A 23,082-nucleotide genomic window follows, 5' to 3' on the forward strand; every position below is an offset into this window, starting at 1 on the left:
AAAAAGAACAGATCTTCACAATCTGGGACGGTAAGGTCCTGTGTTTTACGCACATTTATTTTGAACAGTAATTGCAATTCCACCACCTTTCTTGCCTTGCTGATCTCTTCTAACAGTATTCTAACTAGATGTAAGTGCATTAGTAACGTCTGGTGCAGACGCCTGATTCACAAAGCCCTGTCCTCCCAGGGACCCTCTTTCATTTCCTCCCTCTTGCATCGATATGCTCCCCCACGTGCTCTCCGCTCCTCCAACCATAATCTTCTCACCCCCTGCTCCTTCAGGCATAAAAAACATGGAGGCCTGCGATTCTCCACCCAGGCTCCTCTCTTTTGGAATTCCATTCCTCTTGCACTCCGCATCCTCCCTTCCCACGCCCATTTCAGAAAATCTCTCAAAGCTTGGCTCTTCTCGCCAGCTCACAACTAAGTTCATCCAAGCTGTACCGCACTGTCCTCTCACCCCAGCGCCAAGAAACCGTAGGTGAACGTGCGCTTTACAAGTCCCATTTATCATATCATATCATGCCTCATGCAGCAGTGTTTTGGTAAGAAACATGGCATCCAGATCATTATCCCCAAAAAGTCCAATATATACTGTTGCTGTTTAGCCAGTGATCGATAGTTGATATTTAAAAAATGTACTTCGCTCTTCGAAGTGCTTCTTCCTAAACGTGATTTCTAATCTATTATCTGAGCGAATGGGACTATTAAGGATAGCCTCTGCCGCACCACCCTGAGGGTCCACAGGGCATTCAAAATTACAACGGGGGCACGTGAGTATACTTTTCTGCGGGTCCAAGTAGGTCCAACATCTTGCCCCAAAGGTTGGCTGGAGTGCCAAAAGTTGGTGAGAAGAATACACCAGCTGTTCATGCTGCTGGGGAGCAGGGTTCCTGTCCCAACCTGGACAGGGTGCAGACGGGCTTGCCTTAGGCAGCGTGGTGATCGACTGTCATTGAAAGCCCCACTGAACCATTGCTGAAAGCTAGGGCCCCGTCTAAGCAAATTCTACGATCTGAACCTCAAAATAGTGTACAAAAATACAGAAACAAGTATACATCAAACAAATGCACTAAATTGGAAATATTTAATTCACAAACAAAAATGCGAACATTTAAATATTTATTTTAATGGCAAGTTTAGTGCTTTTAATAAAAAAATTATTTAGAAAAAAAAGAAGACTAGACTTTAGCATACCACTTTGTCTTTTTTTTGCTCTTGGCGCATGGTTTGTTCATGTCGGCAGGTACCAGTGCTGCTTTAATTGAGGCCCCCTTTTGACCGTACTAGATTCTGTTTGCTAAACATGTTCTTCTCCATTGACACGAGGTAAGATGAGGATGAGTTTTAGCTTCCAATTTCAAACTTCTTCACATTTATAGAGCGTTTTAAAACTTCCAGTTTTGCTTTTTAATGTATGTATACTTTATTGTTCTGCCAACTTTCCAAACAATTGCGTACTACTAAGGAAGCGACTTGAATCCCCACCACCCTCGAAGGTCTGCATACCACAGCTTAAGAGACCTCTGTGATAACCCCTTAAAAAAGACATGTAAATGTTTTTTGTTTTAAACAAACTATTGGGTTTAACATACATATTCATTTACCCCAGTTCGACATTAGAGGCATTAACTCAGGAGATAAAGTCCACTATGCCCTTCAAGCCTCAATTATCCGAGAGGTGCCCCACTATCGGGATCAGTCTTCAAATGTGCCCCTGCAAATAAACAATAACATATAGGTTTAAACTTCCGTAGAGCAAACAAATTACTTATCAAACTCAATACCCAGTGTTACCCTGCCTGCTTACCCCCACCCAACCCTCCCTCCAGGCGTGCCCCTTCCCCGTGAACGGCTGCTTGGTGCAGTCAGTTAGTTCCTCCCCTGTTTGTCAAGGTTCAATATTCTTTATTCGGTTATTAAGACAGAATAACCATAAAAGTACATATAAAAACACAATTTTAAAAAATACATTACATCATCCAATGCACTAAAAGGTCTGTTCAACTCAGTTTAGGTTACAATTGATTTACGTGATTTAAAAACATTCTTTAAAAATGAGGAAATAAATACGATTGTTAAGATATTGTCCAATTTCTGTAGAGCTAAAAAGGCAGGGCGACAGCGATTTAATTTCCATTATTTTCAATAGTGGAACTACCCAGCTATGTCATGGCATAGTATAAAATTTACAAAAGAAGAGGGTATGCATGTCCGACTGCTCTGACTGATCGTCACAAGTGCACATAGGCAAATTTTTGGACCAATCATTCGTTACAGGAACACTAAGTAATCTAAACATTAAATTAAATCTGAAACGAATTAATAAAAACCTTTCATGGTCACTCATTTGCAATCTGATATATGGCTGAATTTTTCCTAAAGATACAATCTGTGCATGGGCTACCACAGACACTTTCTTCATTTTAATCATTGATCTGTGATCATGTAGGTAAAGCATACATTTTTCTTTCAAAGCCTTCCTTGAGATGTTACGTAGAGCGGACTGGTCGGAGAAGTAATTCCCCATACCCAGGTCAGTGAGGAATTTCCTCACGTAACACAGCCACTTTACTTTATTGCTTTTTTCTAAGCTGACCACATTATTCAAGATAAAACGATTTAGCCCACACTCGTCGGACATCCAAATTCTGTGCCATAATAATATTGGGGCGATCTTTATGATAGCCTCTAAGTATGGTTCTCCAAGTTCTACATGGCAGACGTAGGTGGAGACACTTTTAGGTACTCCTAGAAGATATTTCATAAAGCAATTTTCTATCGTCTGTAAAGATGTTACATTTGCATAGCCCCATAAACCTGCGCCATATGTCACAATTGCCACGCAAGTGGCTTTATACACAGTCATCATTTCTCCAATGGGTTTTCTCCCTATTTTTTGCCTAAAATTTTTCAAAGCCATAATGGATTTACAGTACAAGAGTTTTCTGGTGTTGATTGTGGTATTCCATAGGCCCACCTGATCAAACAAAACTCCTAAATAGGAAAAAGTTGCAGTAAAATCGACTGGGGAAGAGCCAATAACTATCACGTTTTTCTTTCTGTGCGCACCCTAACCACAGGTCATGGTGAAAGTCTTTGTACAGTTTATCCTTAAATCCAGCCCAGTCATAAAATCCGCAAAGGTCGTAACTAGCTTCTGCAATGCCATAGGAGTTCTAGCCATCAAGACTGCATCATCGGCGTACAACCATGCTGGAATCGGTCTTACCCCAACCATCGGCACGTCCCTACATTCCTTCAGAAGAGTGTTATCCACATCATTGATATAGAGTGAAAAGAGGAACGGGTCCAAAACACAGCCTTGACGTACTCCCCTGGCAATGCCAAAGGAGTCAGTACACTCGCCATTTTTCCCGTGCCTGACTCTGGCGGTTGCGGCAGAGTAGAGTTCACGCAGAAAGTTAATGATTGAGGGCTCTACCCCCAATTTCGTCATCACCAGCCAAAGTTTACTATGCGACACACAGTCGAATGCAGTACTTAAATCCACAAAAGTTAAAAACATCCGACCGGCCTTGGCTTTTGTGTTTTTTTCCTGTTAAAATGTACAAATTTAAACATTGTTCGATTGTGCCGAGCACTTTTCTAAAACCATACTGTAAATCGCTGATAATCTTATTTTCGTCTGCCCAACATTGCAATCTGTTTAAAACCACCCGCCCGAGAATTTTTATAGTAGAGTCCAGGAGTGATATAGGACGATAACATTGACAGTTTGTCCTGTCTCCTTTTTTGTATATGGGGACTATCAATGATTTTTACCAGGAGGGCAGTAAGCCATGTTTAAGTGTGGCATTAAAAAGTTGTGTCAAAATCGGCGCCCAAAGGCCGGTGTTATTTTTTAATAGGTCTACAGGGACCCCATCCGGCCCCGGTGCCTTACCCCCCAAACTTGCGTTGATGCTGGCAGTTACTTCTATGACAGAAATATCAAGGGCTGAGTTACTCTTTGAATATATAAAGGGAGCCCAGCTACATCTATCTCTTCAGCATAGTCCTCTTGCAACTCGGCAGAAAATAATTGTGAAAAATGATTTACCCACTCCCTTCCGGGTATCGCTATTTCAATTTTTGCTGTGGTGTTATGTTGCAGAAACGGGGCATTAACAACTTTCCAAAATGCTAAAGAATCTCTAGTTAAAGAAGCTTCACACAATGAGTCCCATGCTTCCTTTTTTAAGGCCTCTTGTCTTCTTTTCTGTGCCTGCTTATAAGAATTTCTGCAGGCTCGGATTAGGGAACAATCCTTTACTGTAGCGTGTAGGGCACGTTTCAAATGTGAGTAGGCCTTAGTACAGGCGGTGTCAAACCATCCCTGTTTTACTTTTTTGACGCCTTTAAGTTCAACCCATAACAAGTTCTCAATTTGCTTAGTAATTATTAAGAAATTTTTAATAGTGTCAGGGTCGGTGGTATTTATATCTGTACAGGCATACATTTGAGGGATAGTACTCTTAATAAGTTTGTATAGGAAATCGTCTGGGACGATTTTTGTCCATTTTAAAGAGTATCCATTTTTCCTGGCCATAGAAATGTTTTCTACACTTGTTTCGGGTATGGCTTTTCTATGTGTAGCTTTTACTCTGCCTTTTAAGACTAGACTAAGGGGAAAATGGCCACTCAGTGAATTATCAAGTGTGTTATATTTTTGGATCATTTCCCCTGTCTCACAGTCCTGATTATATAGTCGATCGTTGTATTTGCCCCTCTACCATTAAAAGTGGGGAAAAATGGGATCTCGTGACCAACCAGCCTATTAACAAAGCCCATATCACATCCAAAAATACCTTCATTTAAGTATTCCCCACATTTGGTGTGCTCAAAGTGACTAAAGCTAATATCTTTGTCCAACATCACTCCGCAAGTTCCTCTCTCTCCTCTACTACATAGAGGACAATTAAAGTCCCCTGCCCATATAACACAGACTTCTCTTTTATGTTCTTCTAGTATGGATTTAATGTTGCTTCCCATAGATTTAAAAACATTGTCTATATCGTCATCTGAAACATTATTAGAAAAATTCACCAAAACTAAAGAAAAGTCACTATTAATTGTAAACCTTATAATCTGATAATAAATATTATTACGAACCATTTCTACTTTAGCGCAATCCCACATATTTGAGACATAGGTGCACAAACCTCCTTTAGCCCTACCACGAGCAGAGCTAATGGCTGGCGTACAATAAGTCCTAAAGCCATTTAAGTGGACAGGGACTGTGGTCCAAGTTTTTTGAAAACTGACAACATCATACTTATTTACAAGGTTTACCCAGTTTTCATTTTCCAATTTGGAACTTATCCCTGCAATGTTCCAACTTAAAAAGGACCATGATTCCTTATTTTGTATTTTATCCGAGACGTTTGTACTAATAGTAGGTTCCGCAAGAGACCCAATTGGTGATCTCTCGTGTGGGGAACTTACATTCTTAGGATTCTGTACTATGCGCTTATAGGCCATTACACCAACCTTACCCTTATCATTGTCATTGGTCATGGGTATACCATGGTCGTCAAGTGCTAACTTTTTGCCAGGGTTTTTTTTACTCGTTTGGGATGCAATATCCCTTAAATCGCTGGCAAGTCAGTCGATATCCTCTAGGCCCTGCATTATACAATAATGATTGGAAATAGGTAAATTGTACTCAAATTTATTTTGTGCCCTTAATTCCCATTGTTGCCATGGTTTGGATACGCTCGCTGTGAGATTCATAGTTGGATAGAAATAGGTCAGGTCCATGGTTTGGATTTCTCCGTTCCTTCTCTGGTTATTCCCACCAAGAATGAATCTCACAGCGCGCCTATCTCTGAAATTAATGATTATGCAAGCCCCAGGGAGATTTTTGTATCTATGCCCTATCCAGCCTACCCTGGGGACATATATAATTTCAGCCTGTACATACCCAGGTAGTGGCCTGTTGGCATTTAGCCAGAAGGTCTACCTTATTCTTTAGCTCAGAGTGAGATTCCTCCCTTGCATTTTTTAACTCTGGCAACCCCGTTAATACCACAGTATAGGGCAGGGACTGAGGTGGAAGATCAATATGTGGATAGCTAGTCCTCCCAAAATTGCTTTTATTCTTTTCTAAATCACTGTTACTGGGGCCCCTAATCTGCTCACTACCTAACCGTACCTTTTCAGGCTCCCTCGTAGATCCCATTCTTTTGGTATTATTTTTTTCAAAACTCTTTTTATTGACAGATCGTATATAGGACACAGCACTCCGCACCCCGGAGGAGCTGCAACAAGTACATCATAGCATAATCAGCGATCCATAAAGCAATTTAATACAGAATCCCTGCCCCCCTACCCCCTTCCCCCCCATGATCCATGTCTTCCCCCCTCCTGCACAGTGTCTCTACATTCCTAATGAAAATTTGTAGTATATATAGAACATAGTGTGTATTATATCGCCTCCATGGCACCATCACATCAACCCCGCTTCATCTTCCAGCGGTGCTGGGGGTTCCAACCAAAGACCCCTGTAGTCCGCCCACTTTTTCCATATTTTGTGGTGTTTCTTAGGGCAGCCCCTGGCTTCAAATATTGGTCGCTCTAACCCCATACAGAAATCTAGGCCTTTTTCCCATGCAACCACCTTGGGAGCCCTGGGGTCCTTCCAAGCCTGGGCTACATCCCTCTTAGCTACTGTAAGACCCAGTAGTAGTAAATGTCTCTTGTAGATGTTACCACCCACACCTTCAAGCACATGGAGCAGTCCTAATTTGGGGGTACGGAGGAGGTCCCAACCCAGCACCTCCGACAAGCAGTCCCACACCCCAGTCCAGAATCCAGCTAATCGTACGCAGCTCCACACGGTATGTATGAAGGTACCCTCTTCATGTCCACACCTCAGGCACATTGGAGACTCAATCAAACCCGCTCCTTTTGGTATTATTTTGAGCCTGTGCTCTGTTACTTTGGGGCAGACTATGCTGCCCCGAATGGTTAGCCTCCTTTGTCTCTGATACAGTTGTTTTAACGTTTGGCTTTAAGACACTGCTAGTAGCACTTGAGGGCGAGCCAGGATTGTGCGGCATTACACTTTTTCCATGCAAGTCGAATTGTTTCAGTACCTCAGAGTTAGCTATAATCATATTTTCTAAGCTGCCTAGTTTAGCAGTAAGGGTCTTAATTCTTTCTAGCACTGGTAGGATGAGAGATTTCATTAATTGCTCCCTATGTGTCATGAGGCCCTCATAATTTGTACATATTTTTTCTGACTGGGCTCTATTTCTCTCTTCATTTTGTAAAGTATTAGCCTCTATTGGTTGGTCTGAACTCATAAAACCCTCTCGCCTAGCTGAGGTTTGAACCTTTCTTCTTCGACTACCTTTAATTTTCCCCCTTACTCCAGAGACAGGCTGCTTGCCTCTGCTGCATGCTTGTCTACGTTTAGTTTTATGCCCTCTAGTTTTTTGGGGGGGACTCTCATTTTCCCCTTTACTTGTTAATTCAGCATCAGTGATAGGGGTAGACTGGGAATCCAACCCCTCCACAGTATCCGAAACATTGATAATGGGCGGGGGGTCCTCATTTGGCGATAGCGGTTGCAAATTTGGTGTCAGTGATAACCTGGTAGCTGGGAGTGAATGCTCAGTGGTAGCCTTTTGCTGTAACCCCACGTCACATCCTCTGTCTATCCCTGGAAAATCAGCATATGAGTCCATAAGCATGGAGTCATATGCTGTGGTTATGGATGTATTTATTTGTTGAGTGGCAAGGCACATATTTGGTGGCAATGAAAGACGTCTCTCAGTGTTCTCAATTGCTGTCACAACAACCCCTATGGTTCTCGGAAGCATTCTGTCTATTGCGGTCAGGGTGGGAAGTGGTGTAGTAGTTTGTGCTTTCTGCCTCGATTTAGACCGGGTATGCATTGGTGTACTTTTACCCATATTTCAATTAATAACTACTGACCATACCAGACCTACGGTTTTGTTTCTAACAGCAATGCCAATACCCAATAAGGACTATGCACCTAATACTCGGATAGGAGGGGTAACCCGTCCCGTCTTACCCCGTACAATAATGGATAGTCAGAGTTGGAACAATAATGTCTTACTTCATGTATCCCACGAGCCCGATATCAGATGGCAGGGGGGTGGCCCTGCCCTGCCCTGCCTCCTCCTACCCCGGACGGCCACAGACAGCCCGCTCTTTGCCCGGGCTTGGCCCGGCGCCGCCCGCGCGCGTCCCGCGACGCGGAGGAAGCCTCGTATTTAGCGCCTCCGCCGCGGAAGTGGGCGTGTGTGGGGGCGGGAAACAAGCCGGGGATTCTGGGGATTGTGGTCCCCCCGCTCGGCGGCCGCTCGATGGACTGACAGCGGTGGCGGGGGGAGCAACAACCCAGGCAGCAGGTGCTCACAGCGCAACTCTAGATGGCAACGTAGCAGTCCCGGAAAAAAAGCGGGTCCCAAATATCAGGCAAGGAAGTTTTTTCAAATGGCTACCCTGTTTGTCATATATCTCGGGACCGGTGCGTCAGGCATAGTTCCACAGCTACCTTAGAACCAGCCCAGTAGCATTCTCCATCATTCGTGCTTTACTCTGCTGCTTCTACTCGATCGTCAGCTGCCATATCCTCTAGGTTCCTTAGTGATACCACCAGTGACTCCCTCGCTGTCTCCTCCGCTCTCTCCTTCCTTGTTATTTTCGCTGCTTGCATTCTGGTTCTCCCCTCATATTCTGCCCGTTTAACAAGTTCCGCCTGACATCTAGTTACACTCGGGCCCTTCTTTGCTTTCCAGTGCATAGCAATGTCTCTCTTAGCTAATGAGAACCCCAGGTCTATAAACTTGCTCGCTACTTTGTTCTTTGAAAAAAGACACGTAAATGATCAGAGTGACCTTAGCTTCGTCGATATTAGGGTACTGCACCAACACTCACCAGTGTGTTTACGAAAGAACACTGCAGACCTACTGTATGTAACAAGGTGTCCATCGCGGAAGAAGAACCCAGCAGTCTGCAAGGTAGCCGAAAATAGCTTTTAATTTATTACCATTAAAAAAAAGCCTGGCACAGTGCCCTCGATCGACTTGAACACTCAGATCCGAAGGTATTTTGTGGTGCTAATAACAAACGTTATTTTCCTTGTGTACCTGTTTTTATTCAAACAAATTAATCATGCAGCGTTCAAGGTAAAAGATTATAGTACTTGAACTCCCAGATACAGTGTTTTTTGTAACGAGACATTGGCTGTTTCTGCTCAGATTAATCGTGTGGAAGGCAGACATCTTTGTTCCAAAGGTCGTTTTCCCACAAGCCTTTGCTCTAAGTGGTGTTTCTTGTTTGCCTGCAGGAGCAGTCTCTCAGGTACTGGACAGCTTGGAGGAGATTCATGCACTCACCGACTGCAGCGAGAAAGACCTTGATTTTCTACATAGTGTTTTCCAGGATCAGCATCTACACACGCTCCTAGATGTAAGTATTTCACCATTGGATCAGCCATCAGATGTTTGCAAAGCTGTGCTCTTACTTTAACTCTAAATGAACTTTGATTGTCTTCTTCCTTAATGCTGTTTCTACTGAAGTCAAGGAATGTTCACAAAGCTTTATATACTTGTACCATTGAAGAAGATTTCGTTCGAAAGGGTTATTTGTTGATAGTTTAATATTAGAGTATGTTTAGTACTGTTCCAATATCCTAAGAACTAATCACCCAAAGACACCTTTCCTACTAGGTTTATAACCATCAAAATCGGTTTAGCAAAACAGAGATATTTTTTTCGCCACAGTCGTTTGTCTGTTCTGCTATGATCCCATTTGTGATTAGAGCCATTGGTGATTATGTGACTTTACTTTCTGCAGTTAAAACAAATGTTTGAGCTCCAGCCTGAATGTTTTTTTTTTATTCCACTTGGTCTGTTTTTCCTGCTCATAAGTGGTGTTTGCTCATCGGTTATCGTAACTTGCTTGGCTTCGGAATGTACATTTTTGGCGCAAATATTGGTTTGAGCAAACAGAAAATGCTTAAGAGCCTGCATTCGTACCATCGCTTAAGTATATTTTCTCACCGTTCAATGAGTATTGATTTGCTCTGCGTGCCTTTAGCTTATAACTATTTACAGATTCGCAGATCAGCAAGCAGTTTTACATTAAAGCATTCGCACAATACATTTTTCCAGGTTCCCATGTTCGTGTTTGACGCCGTTCGTAAACCGTGAACTGCTCGCACAAATTAAACTGTAGAGTAACTACACTGGGGCGTATTACAACCAAAAAATAAAAGAGGACACTGAAAGATCAGTTAGTATGAAGAAGAAAAGTAGAGAACCCCCTGCTGGTATTGGACTGGAGAAGTTTTCCAAAAATATGCTTTGCCCATTAGAGGGTCAGAAGATTACCAGCGAAAGTCAGTGTTCAAATTGTTGACCTCCCTAAAGAGGACCGAATAAGGACTAGCGTTTGTTTCCAGTTGTAGAGACTTGCAGGCATTGCTCACTACAGAGCTGAGCTCTATGGAGACCCCAATAATAGGGTATAAATCAGTTCACATATACACTTCTGATGTACTATACCCCAACAATACATTGTACTAGAGCCAGGACAAAGTAAAATAAGCATGGGCATAAGCCAACGCCAGATCATTAACTTTGCCAGTGATTCTTTGTGCATGGTTCTCTGTCACTTTGAGCCCTCTAAGCATAAGATGACAAAACTGTTAAAATAATGTTTACCTGGATACCGTCACGGGTGATGGTGAAATCTACCCATTGATTGCAAGTTGAAAGTGTGTTTTCGGTAGAAGTGCAAATGTTCATCTAGGCCTAACACTTTCTTTAAGGCCTTCATATACACTTTCTATCAGAAATTTACATTTGCGTCCAGGTATAATAATTTTTCCAAGGTCTCATATTTATAAACTCATTTACCCCCAAAGGATGCGTAATCCTCATTTAAGGACAGACTAGTCGATGTTCATATTTACTTCTGCACCCATTTTTGGAATTTTTCCACAAACACACACCTGTTAATTCCCTAACCACCCCCCCCCCCCCCCCCCCCCCCCCCAAAAGTGTGTGCAGTGTCCCAGCAATCCGGGATATTCTGCACAGCCCACTCAGAGCCTCCCCTGCAGCTGACCCTTGAGGGCCAGGCAGACCGGTCACCTCTCGAGGGACCGTTTCCGTGGGAGATGCGTAATTTGCAAGAGTAATTCTCCTCGACTGGAGAACAATATAGGCCTTTGTGTGCCCGGGCCCGGGCTTTCTGCTAGCTTTGTCCGTCTGTCCAGACGTGTGCACTTGTGAGCCAGTCAGCAGCATGCCACGAGGGAGGAAGACTGGCATTAATACGGGGCGAAATTAAACACAAACGTCACTTTTGCAGACAAGGTGAGTGTTTAGCATCTTTCTGCTGTGGACCCAGCAGCACTGGCTTAAAAGTTGTTTCCCGGTCTTGGAAAGCACGGGGATGCTGTTTCGGAGTTGCAGCGTTTCCCCCGAGTTGGAAAAGCAGCAGTCTGTTAGTTTTAGATCCTCGGGTGATAATAAATGAGGCGTGGTAATAACCCTCGCGCCTAGAAGAATATATAAGATTGTTTTGCTTTTTACTCTGTAATTAAGCATAGTGTGCTGGAAACTTTATTCGGAAAAGCAGCGGTGCGTGTGAAAGTCTCTTGGAGGCACTCGCTGTAACAACCCTTGCTGCCTGCTTCACACCGCCTGCTGCCACTTCATTGTGTTACGCCAATTCATGCCGACAGCCCTGCAGTCCCCTTGGACGCACCAGCAGCATACTGATTGGATGGAAAAGCTTAAGGCGTTTTTGATCTCAAAAATTAGAATCGTACGGCCCACAAACATTGTCAGAAGATGTCTAGTTTAGCGATGTTTGAAACTTGGATAGAGATTTTTTGATTAGAAAAAAAATCAAACCGATGTCCGTTTTAACAAGTACCTTTCAACTTGCAGAACGGCAGGTGCCTGTAAATGGGGCTTACACCAGCATATATGCAAAGTAACCGAAATAAACCCCCTGAATTATAAAATGAAGTCATGGATATCTCCTTGCATATTTACCAAAATATATTTTTCTATCGAAAGCATGTAATTGTGTTTTTTATCTGTAGCCTTTAGTATTATATTGGGTTATGTAGAGAGATTTGGGTAACACGTTTTCTCATCAGACTTGCAGAACTTTACTAGCAGTTGCAGTAGGACGTGTTGCAGTACTGGTAACGAGTCTGCTGCTACCAATCCTAGTAGGTACATAAAGCATGTAAAGCGCAGGTAGCACCCAGATTTCTCTCAGCTGGCACCCAATTCTTTGATGATCCTCCCCACATAACTATGGAGGTTAAAAACCTCTGAAGACCTTTTTGCTGTAGCTACTGTCTTCTCAGGACAGCGCCATGAAACCACTAGCAGTGCAGGTGCAGTATAGATTGAATTTACATTACAGTATTGTTACTAGTAACAATACTTAGCACTATATGTGTTAATAGCACCACCACAGGGCTACTGTTGAATCACTAGTAATAATAATAACTTATCCTGTTGCATTTCATGCTACTCTTTTGCTTACTAAGCATTTTAAAGAAAAAAAAATATTTTACCCGATTTGATAGGGTTCAGTTTATCAGCTTCAGACGGATATAGTCAGCATAGCTGGGATATTGAACTTACGTCCTTCAGATAACCACAGGTCAGTTGCGAGCATTCATTTATTGGCGCTATCCTTCAGGCATTTGATTCCAGTAGAATAAGTGATCGTCAAAGGGATTGGTAGTCTTGGATAACACAAAGTGGTATGAGATAGTTGGCCCTAATATCTAAAAGTTGCAGTGGGGCTGGTACGCTGCTGTAAAGTGCTTGCCCGTTGACCCTCAGAAAAGTAGGATACCCATCCTAACTTCAGGATGACCCTGGAGACCAAATTATTTAGTATGTCCCAGAGAGCAGGCCCTTGGCGCCATTTGTGCTGTCTGAAAACTTGTTGTGAGGAACTCAGTTGGGTCTCTTGACGCTCATACTCCGGGACCATTACTCTGATACAAGTAAGCATAGAGCCAATAAGTTATCCAGTATTGGGGTATCTTTCATAGATTCACATGCCTGAATCATTCCCCGTCGTCGAGGCGGGAGTCCCACGGTAAATAAAAAAGCAGTGTCAAAAGCACTTTGTAGTAGTAGGCCCTAGAAAAAGGCCTGAGGCCTATATTATAGTAGCCTATCTACATCATTATGCTAAAAGACCCAAAGTCTTTGCTCCAACCAATCAGCTCACAGCACCCTCTAGAACCTTCCCTGCAGAGCCAGCTCTCCTCAGATTTTCACCGCACGTCGTGTGGAAGGGAGTCTCCCTGAGTCTTGACTCAGTTTTTTCTTCAGAGCTTCAAGATGTCTGACAAGAAGGCCTTGTTTAGACCCTGCAGAACATGCAAGAAGAAGAGGGTCCATGTGGATGACCAGCACAAGGACTGCATTTATTGCCTGTATCCCAAGCATGAGGCAAAAAGCTGTAAGATCTGCCTTACCTTCCCTTCCAAGACCTTAAGAGATAGGGAGGCCAGAGTCCTTTTGTGGCTTAAATCCTCTTCCACAGATGATGACGACAGAGCCTCTACCTCTAGCAAGAGGGCGAGGTCTCAAGAGGATAAGACAAGTGAGGGGAGAAAGCATGCTAAGACCTCCCACTCTACTTCAGGCTCTTCACAGAGATCCAAACATTCGGTCTCTGGAGCCTCAGCCACCAACGATCCGGCAAAGAAAACTGTGAGTAAGACTTCTACTGTCTCTTCTCCAGTGACCACTGTCTCTACTTCAACCTCTTCTTCTATGGATATGATATCCACTACATCTGTTACTACTCCGATTGTGTCTACAAAAATTTGTATTGTGACAAAAAGAACTCTCGTGGACGACTCGTCGACGAAGACGCCATCATCAACGAAAAATTCGTCATCCAAGAAGAGCCCGTCGACGAAGTCGTCGTCGTCGACGCCGCCGTCGACGACTGTCTCGTCGACGAAGAAAGCATCGACGTCTATCCCGTCGACGACGAGCCCGTCTTCGGTTACCCCGTCGACGACCGTCCCGTCGACGGTGGCTCCGTCGACGACTATCCCGTCGACGTCGAGCCCATCGACGACGGTCCCGTCGACGGCAAGTCTATCGTCGACGATGCCCTCGTCGACGATAAACCCGTCGACGACGGCATCCTTTCAGCAGGTGGATGCACCTTGGTCACCAGGGCCATCAAGATCGATGGGATCAGCTTTACTAAGACCTGCCACTGGGAATCAGGCCTTTTGTACGCCAATAGCGACAAAGAACTTTCAACTCGTGTCTTATAAGAGACAACAGGGTTCATATATATCACCACTTATGCCTTCTCATCTTCTAGAAACCTATGCTGATGATGAAGAAGATGACTGAAGATGATGATGATGAGGGTGCTTTTGGTGTGGCACGTCACCCATCCGAGCTTGTCATCAAGTGCCAAGATGATGATGAAGACGATTCCTACGCTGAACACTACTACCAGGAGGATATCATAGTGCCTCATTCATTGGAACATCAGAGACGGCCTAGAGTCCCGGAAGTCACTCAGTTGCCGCCTAATTTGATACAAGACTTACAGGCTATGCTGGCGGATTACAAGCAGCGTTTTCCACCGCAAGTACCTCAATCTGATACTGCAGTTCCTCCTCAGCAACATCCACCGGTTTCTCCGATTGTGGAAACTCCGCAACCGGTCTTGCCTCCACAAACTCCGGATACGTCATCAGAAGAGGAGGTAGAAGATGGAGAGTTGCCTAACATACCTTCATCAGACCCATGGGATGAATATGTTATACCCATGCCGTCCCCTCCAACTCCACAACCTTCAGATTCACCGCCTGAAGATGTAGGTGGTTTTCACAACCTGATGCAGAGGGCATCAACCAGGTTTAAGCTCCCGGTTACAGTGGAGCAAACGGAGTGTTTTCTCCATGACTTTAAAGAGGAAACAAGAAAGATATCTAGAGCCATTCCCATGATTGAATATATTTGGAAGGAAGGCATAAAAATAATGAAAAACCCTGCATCTGTGCCTGCTGTGTTACCCAGAATAGATAAGAAATATCGTGCTCCGCTCTCTAGTCCGGCGTGCCTTATTGGTCATCCACGCCCGGATTCGGTAATCTCTCAGGCGGCGCAACAAAGGTCAAAGAACCCAGCTACCCCTATTTCTACTCCACCAGATAAAGAGGGGTGACGATTAGACCTTATTGGGAAGAAGTTTTCCACTATGGCTGCATCATCCATCAGGATAGCAAATTCAATGGTGATTATTGGGCGCTACGATCGCCAAATGTGGTCAGAGATGGCTAGCTTCATAGAGTTGTTGCCAGAGGACAAAAGACAAGAAGCCAGGAAAGTTTTAATGGAAGGAGAGCGGGCAGCGGAAGAATCCATCGACTGCGCTCTAGATATGGCTAATACGAATTTCAGACAGTTGCCTGGGGCAGCTGTCCTGAGACGTCAAGGGTAGTTAAAAGCCACTACATTTCGTCCGGAAGTTCAATTAAAAATACTGGACATGGCATATGACGGAGAGTCCCTCTTTGGGAAACATGTCGATGAGGCTCTCCAAACGATTAAAACTGACACAGATACTGCAAAGTCACTAGGATCATTGCAATATAAAAGAGGATCGTTCAGAGGAGCTAGAGGACGAGGTTATTCGTCCAGAGGAAGTTATTACCAGCAAGGCAGGCAATATCAACAACAATACCGCCAAAACTATCAGTCCTCTTATAGACAATCTGGATCGGCTGGTTTCTCTCGCCAAGGAGGAAGAAGGCGCGCAAACAACCAAGGAAGAGACGGTCACAAGAAACAGTGAGAGCAATTGGGCGCCACCTCCAATCCCTTACCTTCCCGTGGACGCGAAGATATCTGCTTTCCAACAGCAATGGCAGAATATAACAACGGATCGGTGGGTGTTAGACTTGGTCCAACATGGTCACACCCTAGAGTTTATCACCAAACCTCCACCATCTCTGCCCAGGGGTCCCCTTCCCCCTCGTCTTCACTTATTGTTCAAGGAAGTGCAAGCTATGCTTCTCAAAAACGCAATAGAGAAAGTTCCAAATCATCAGAGAGGGGCAGGTTTTTATTCCCGTTTTTTCCTCATAAAAAAGAAAACAGGGGAATGGCGACCGATCCTAGACCTACGTAATCTGAACAAATATCTCAAGAAGCAAGGATTTCGAATGGTCACCCTCTCGGACATTCTCAGTTGCCTCAACGTGGGAGATTACATGGCTTCCTTGGACATGGAAGACGCATACTTCCACATCCCAATCCACCCAAACCATCGGAAGTACCTCCGTTTCACGGTGGCCGGCGCCCATTATCAATTCAAAGTTCTCCCATTTGGCCTCAAGTCGGCCCCAAGGATTTTCACGAAGTGCCTGGCCCCTGTGGCAGCAGCTCTTCGGGCAGCAAAAGTGCAGGTCTTCCCGTATTTGGACGACTGGCTAGTCAAAGGTCCATCAGAGGCCAAAGTAAGATCCGACATTACAGTATGCCGCAATCTCTTCGCATCGCTAGGCCTCACAATCAACAGAACAAAATCTCAAATGGATCCAAAACAAAATCTGTTGTTCCTAGGAGCTTGCTTGGACACAGTGGAATGCAAGGCATCCTTATCTCGAGAGAGACAGCTCCGACTGCAGGCGTTGGCCAAAAAACTGGCAAGAAGGTCACTTTCAGTTCGCCTATTTGCATCACTTCTGAGGATGTGTTCTTCAGCCATCAACCTCATTCCATTGGCGCGTCTAAAGATGCAGCCACTGCAAGAGGAGCTAAACTGTCAATGGCATCAAGCGACAGGTTCTTTCGAGGACACCATCACAATCACCAACAGGATGGTGCATGCACTCCAATGGTGGTCTCAGATCAGCAATCTGGAACAGGGGTTCTCATTCTTACAGAATCCTCCGGATTTTATTCTGACGACGGATGCGTCCATGGAGGGCTGGGGTGGTCATCTCCAGGACCTGCAAGTGCAAGGAAAATGGTCTCAGCAACACAAGAAATGCCACATCAACAGTCTAGAGTTGAAAGCCATTTGTCTGTCTCTTCAAGCGTTCCTCCCCAGGATAGTAGGGTCCTCGGTTCTAGTCAGAACGGACAAAACCACAAGCATGTTTTATATCAACTAGCAGGGAGGAACGAGATCATGCAACGTTATCCAAACAAGCCCAAGAGTTACGAAAATGGTTAACAGTTCACAACATAACTCTCAAAGTGGAGCATGTCAGAGGCCTCTACAACCCCATGGCAGACAAACTGAGCAGAACATTGTCAGATTGCCACGAGTGGGAACTGGACAACGACCAGTTGAACTATGTGTTTCAGAGATGGGGCAAACCCAGGTTGGACCTATTTGCGACTCAACAGAACAAGAAATGCCGGTACTACGCCAGCAGATATCCTCAACAGGGGTCAAGGGGGAATGCCCTTTCGATGCGATGGTCAGGGACCTATGCATACGCTTTTCCTCCGATCCCTCTGATTCCACGAGTGGTGCGCAAAATGAAAATGGAGAGTTGTCGCCTTCTCCTCATTGCTCCCAAGTGGCCCCGCCAGTATTGGTTTCAGGAACTCATGCTACTTTCACAGGAACCACCGATCAAACTGCGTGTAACTCCGAAGTTACTGTCACGCAACGAGGGTCAGGTACTTCACCCAGATCCTCAATCGCTGAAATTGCACGCATGGCTCTTAACTTCCTAGAATTCGAACATCTTCAAATTCCTCAGGACTGCCGAGACATTTTAGAGAAGGCAAGAGCCCAGAGTACATTAAAAACTTATCGTCTCAAGTGGAAGCGTTTTTGCGCATGGTGCATCTCTAGTGCTTTACACCCTATAGAGGCGCAGGCAGAAAAGATATTACCCTATTTATTGCATTTAGCGCAATCTGGTCTTTCTTTTTCATCAATAAAGGTCCACTTAGCGGCCTTATCTAGGTACAGAAAGGTGACTAACACTCAATCACTCTGCTCTTCATCGCTAATCAAGCAATTTATGAGGGGTCTGTTCCGGGCTTATCCCCCAGTGAAGCCCTCACCACCGGAATGGGAGCTCAACACGGTTCTATCACAGCTGATGAAGCATCCGTTCGAGCCTATCCATAGAGCCGACCTAAAGTTCTTGACATGGAAGATTGCTTTATTACTGGGGCTAACGTCCGCAAGAAGAGTGGGAGAAATTCAAGCTTTCACCATAAAGGAGCCCTTTTTACATTTCTCCCAGGACTATGTCACTTTACGAACGAATCCAACGTTCATACCGAAAGTGCCTTCCCAGTTTCATATAAATGAACCGGTCAAGCTGAAAGTTTTCTTTCCAAACCCGTCAACCCCGGCTGAAAAAACATTGCATTCTTTGGACATCAAACGATGCTTAAAATTCTATCTTCAGAGAACCAAGACTTTGAGAAAGTCAGATCTACTGTTTGTAGCTTATGGCCAGACTACATTGGGGAAAGCGGTAACTAAAGCCACGATTTCAAGATGGATCGCATCCGCTATTCAATTCTGCCACGTCAAGGCTATTCGACCATTGACAAGATCTGTTCGATCTCACTCCACAAGAGCTGTGGCAGCGTCTGCAGCTTTGTTTGCAGGAGTGACGCTTGAGAACATTTGCCGTGCTGCGACATGGAAGAATGTCCACACGTTTACAAGACATTACTGCCTGCAATCAGCAAATCAGGATGATGCAGCAGTGGGCCAAGCTGTTTTACGTCACCTGTTTCCATAAAGCGTATGTTCAGGTACTGATGTTCACTTATTTCATATAAAGTACATGCAATTTAATAGATTGTTTTTAAATATGCAGACATATGCTAACATGTTGTGTATTTTTGTATGATGCTTAAGATTTCTTTCCAGAAAGAAAATGCATAATTTCAATGTTGAACTTGAACATGATTTATTAATAGTTCAATCTCTAGGCGTTTGTTGGTTGTTGACAATACATTCATATGGGTGCACTGTAATAAGTCTCCCACCATCCGCAACCGACTTTGCCTGGCTTACTGCTTGCTATTCTGATTCAGGCATGTGAATCTATGAAAGATACCCCAATACTGGATAAGAAAACAAGTTACTTACCTGTAACTTCAGTTATCCAGTATTGGTATCTTTCATAGATTCACATGCACCCACCCTCCTCCCCGGAGAGTCAGTTCTCTAAGTTGGGGATACTTGTTCCCACTTGTGCTACGAAAATCTGAGGAGAGCTGGCTCTGCAGGGAAGGTTCTAGAGGGTGCTGTGAGCTGATTGGTTGGAGCAAAGACTTTGGGTCTTTTAGCATAATGATGTAGATAGGCTACTATAATATAGGCCTCAGGCCTTTTTCTAGGGCCTACTACTACAAAGTGCTTTTGGCACTGCTTTTTTATTTACCGTGGGACTCCCGCCTCCACGACGGGGAATGATTCAGGCATGTGAATCTATGAAAGATACCAATACTGGATAACTGAAGTTACAGGTAAGTAACTTGTTTTCTTCTCCTCCAAGGTGATTGTAAATATGGTAGTACTACTAGTACTGGTGGTAGAATTGAAAAATAGTAATATTAATGAGTACTAATGCCACTTGTAGGAGCCTACTAGCAGTACCTGTTGTTATAACACCTAGTGGGGGTTATGACAGTGGGGCATATGGTCACTAGTATCAGTAGTGGTAATAGTCAGGGTAGTTATAATAGTAGGACTAGTAGTACTGGTATCAGTTGTAAATTTAGCACAAAAGTAACAGTACTAGATGGATTAGTAGTACTTGTTTGAACGGGGTAGTGGGACAGGGTCGTAAAGTATACATGTTGATGAGATCAGGGTAGAATTGAGAAATATTCAAGACAAGAGGAAGGATTGTTGTTTATCTTGGATTTTGAAGAGACAACCGGTATAAATGATAAGAAATATTAGGTGAGGGCAGCAGGATTTCTAAATATGTTTATTTATTGGCATTTGTGCAGACTTTAGTTTCTCTCTTGTCTTGTCTATTTCCTTGTTTGAATGTAGGCTATTTATTGAAAGAGATCCTAATACTTGCAAAAATATGCAGTAGATAAAACATCTGATGATAAGAACCAAAACATTACATTTTTGCCAAACATTGCCCTCTTACATTTTTCTTCTACTGTAATAGCAAGCCTTTGTTCTCATCACAGTTATCCATGCAGAAACAAGTCTTGGCGGTGGTGGGTACCTGTGTTGGCCTTCTCCGACAACTAAGAAAAATCTCTTCACTATTGTCCTTCTCAACTCTGAGGAGTGCGGTCTCGGCATAATCCAGCCTCTAGCGAGGCTGGATTATGGCAATTCGTTATATATAGGCCTGCCTCAAAAACTTCTGGACAAGTTGCAAGTTGTCATGAATGACCCTGCAAGGCTCATCTTTAAGAAACCAAGGAATACGCATGCATCCCCCCTCATGCGTGAGCTGCACTGGTTGCCAGTGAGGCAGAGGGTATTGTTCAAAGGGCTTTGCATTGCACATAAATCTTTGTATGGAAAGGCGCCAGGGTATCTGAAGGCCCACCTGACCTCCTATAGGCCTGGTAGGATGTTAAGATCGTCGGAAGCTACTCTCCTCACCCAACCACGTTTCAGGCTGGCCACAGTTGGTGGCCGCGCTATCTCTAATACCCTTCCAGCAGCCTGGAATAAGTTACCAGTGGAACTACGGAAAGAAACCAATCTGCTGTGCTTCCGGAAGAAGTTAAAAACTGTGCTTTTCCAACAAGCCTGGATGGGGCTGTAGACCTTCTGAATGTCTGTGGTGCGTACCTGACAAAGCGCTTAGAGACCCCTGGGTTATAACGCGCTATATAAATCAAAATAAATAAATAAATAAATAGAGATTCTCCTGCCAAGTTAGCAGGTCTTACTATTCCACCATCATTAAGAGGAAAGGTTTTACCTTATTTATTATATGCAGCTACAAACCTGCATTACTGTCCAATAAGCATATTAAAACAAGTTATAATTAAATATTAGACTATCTTAAAGTACTGCAATGAAAATGTAAAAGTTTGATGAAGTGTGGTTTGTACTTTTTTTAAAAGTTCAGTGTGGAAAGTAGGTTTTCCTGGCAGAAGAGCAAGATAATATTTAAAATCGAAGTGGCGGCTGGGCAACAGCTCTATCTAGTTTTACTCCATCCACAAATATTTTGCTGCCTCAAAATCATAGAGAAAAAGAACATGCCCTTTGAGGGCTACCATCTCTTCGGATACTAGGCGAAATCAGCGATGGAATGCTTTAAGTACAGCAGGGTTATGGCCAGGTTCTTGGGACTTTCCATGACCTCTTGTCATCCTCAATCTGCCTTTCACGGTCCAAGGAAGGGGCTTCCAGACACCCCCTTACCTGTCCAGCCACAGCGGCAAGTTTTAAAACAGTACAAAATGCAGAGGCAACAAAAATATTTCAAGGCATAAATGCACAAAACATCATTCAATCCGGACTCTTCAACAGATGATCCTTTAATAGCTTCTTGGACCCCTGGGAGCGTAAGTGATGGAATAATACAGCCATCGTGTTTCACCCTAAATGGTGCTTCCTCAGGGCTGCAAACATAATGTACTTATAGTCACATATTTGGTTTACAACACTTACAATAAAAACAAACAGTGTACAGGTACAAACATAAGTGATACTCCCAGTGTAACGCTTTCAGTAATTATTCATAGTGCAGTACTCGACCCTGTAGAAGACCTACCTCTATATACAACATACATCAGAAACGAGCCTAAAAAGAAGAAAAACAGAAAGATAAATGCAACACCCAGTGTGTTCTTGAAAGACTCAAAAAAGGAAAATCCGGAGATTACTCCCACAGTTAAACATGGTCAAACTAATGTAACCATGCAATAAAAGCAAAAAAGAAAAAGTACTAATTGTGCCAGAATTACTACTCTAAAACTAGCACACAGGTATATTCACAAAAACACCAAAGAAGTGCCTCCCACTTATAACCTCAAACACATAACTGAAAAAATAACAGAAAAAATCCTCACCAAATTTCACAATGCCCGAATCTATATACTGATCACTGCAGTCCCAGGATCATAATATCTCAACACTAACATGGAGAGACATACACACAATATCAGTTATATGAAACCTGGTTACGCGACGGCATGTCTGCCATACCTAACCTCACGCTACCAGACAACTACCTAATGATGACCCTAAATAGAGACGCGAGAGGTGGAGGCATCGCAGTCATCTACAAAAAGCAATTCTCTTGCTCTTTCACCAAGGAAGAAATTCTGGGCTGTGAAAGTGCCCGTTTTAAAATAACAACCAGCCCTCACTTTGCCCTGTCAGGCCTCTACATCTATCGTCCACCCGGACCTGCTTCCAAATTTATCGAAGCTCTCCTTGAGGTAGCAAACTCCTTAGTGACGAAGTCTGCCAACTTCACCATACTAGGCGACCTCAATCTCCATTTTGATCTGTCTCATGACCCCACTATCAAAAACCTTCTGGCCGACTTTGCTGCCTTACAACTCAACTCTCTAATTCAAGCCCCCACGCACTTGGCTGGGCATATCCTAGATCCGGTTTTTACAAACATCCAGGAGGCTAAGACAGAGGTGCCCAAACCGATGGTATGGACAGACCACTATCTTATTAAATTGACCATGTTAGTCAATGAAGCATTGTACAAAACCGAACCAACCCGCCGTCTTCAGAGACCATGGCACAAACTCTCCACCAGTGACCTACACGTCACCCTCGGAGAATTCCATTGTGAGGCTAACCAGGACATTAATATGACATATGACGCTTTCCACGACTGGATTACTAGAGGACTAGATGCTCTCATCCCAGCCAAATGGACTAAAGGGCGCAGCTCCCCCTCCAACCCATGGTACAACGACACCCTTAAATCCATGCGTAAAGACTGCAAAAAAGCCGAGCGTCTCTGGAGAAGGGAATACAATAATGGGGACAAAATCAACTACCTATGCAAACAAAAACTTTACCACAAAGCCATCTGCGCCGCACGCGCCTTCTTCTACGCAGAAGAAATCAA

The 23,082-nt window shown here is 43.9% G+C and overlaps 1 protein-coding gene across 10 annotated transcripts in view; it reads left to right on the forward strand.

Moving 5' to 3' along the window:
- CASK (calcium/calmodulin dependent serine protein kinase) overlaps positions 1–23,082 on the forward strand; it is a 1,261,401-nt gene that overhangs the window by 766,542 nt on the left and 471,777 nt on the right. For all 10 annotated transcript variants that reach the window (XM_086934112.1, XM_086934115.1, XM_086934119.1 and 7 more), the window contains one exon: positions 9,328–9,449. In XM_086934112.1, coding sequence (XP_086790238.1) covers positions 9,328–9,449 — 122 coding nt within the window. The remainder of the gene's footprint in view (positions 1–9,327; positions 9,450–23,082) is intronic.

This window comes from Lissotriton vulgaris, chromosome 8, assembly GCF_964263255.1.
Source record: "Lissotriton vulgaris chromosome 8, aLisVul1.2, whole genome shotgun sequence".
Classification (NCBI taxonomy): Eukaryota; Metazoa; Chordata; class Amphibia; order Caudata; family Salamandridae; genus Lissotriton; species Lissotriton vulgaris.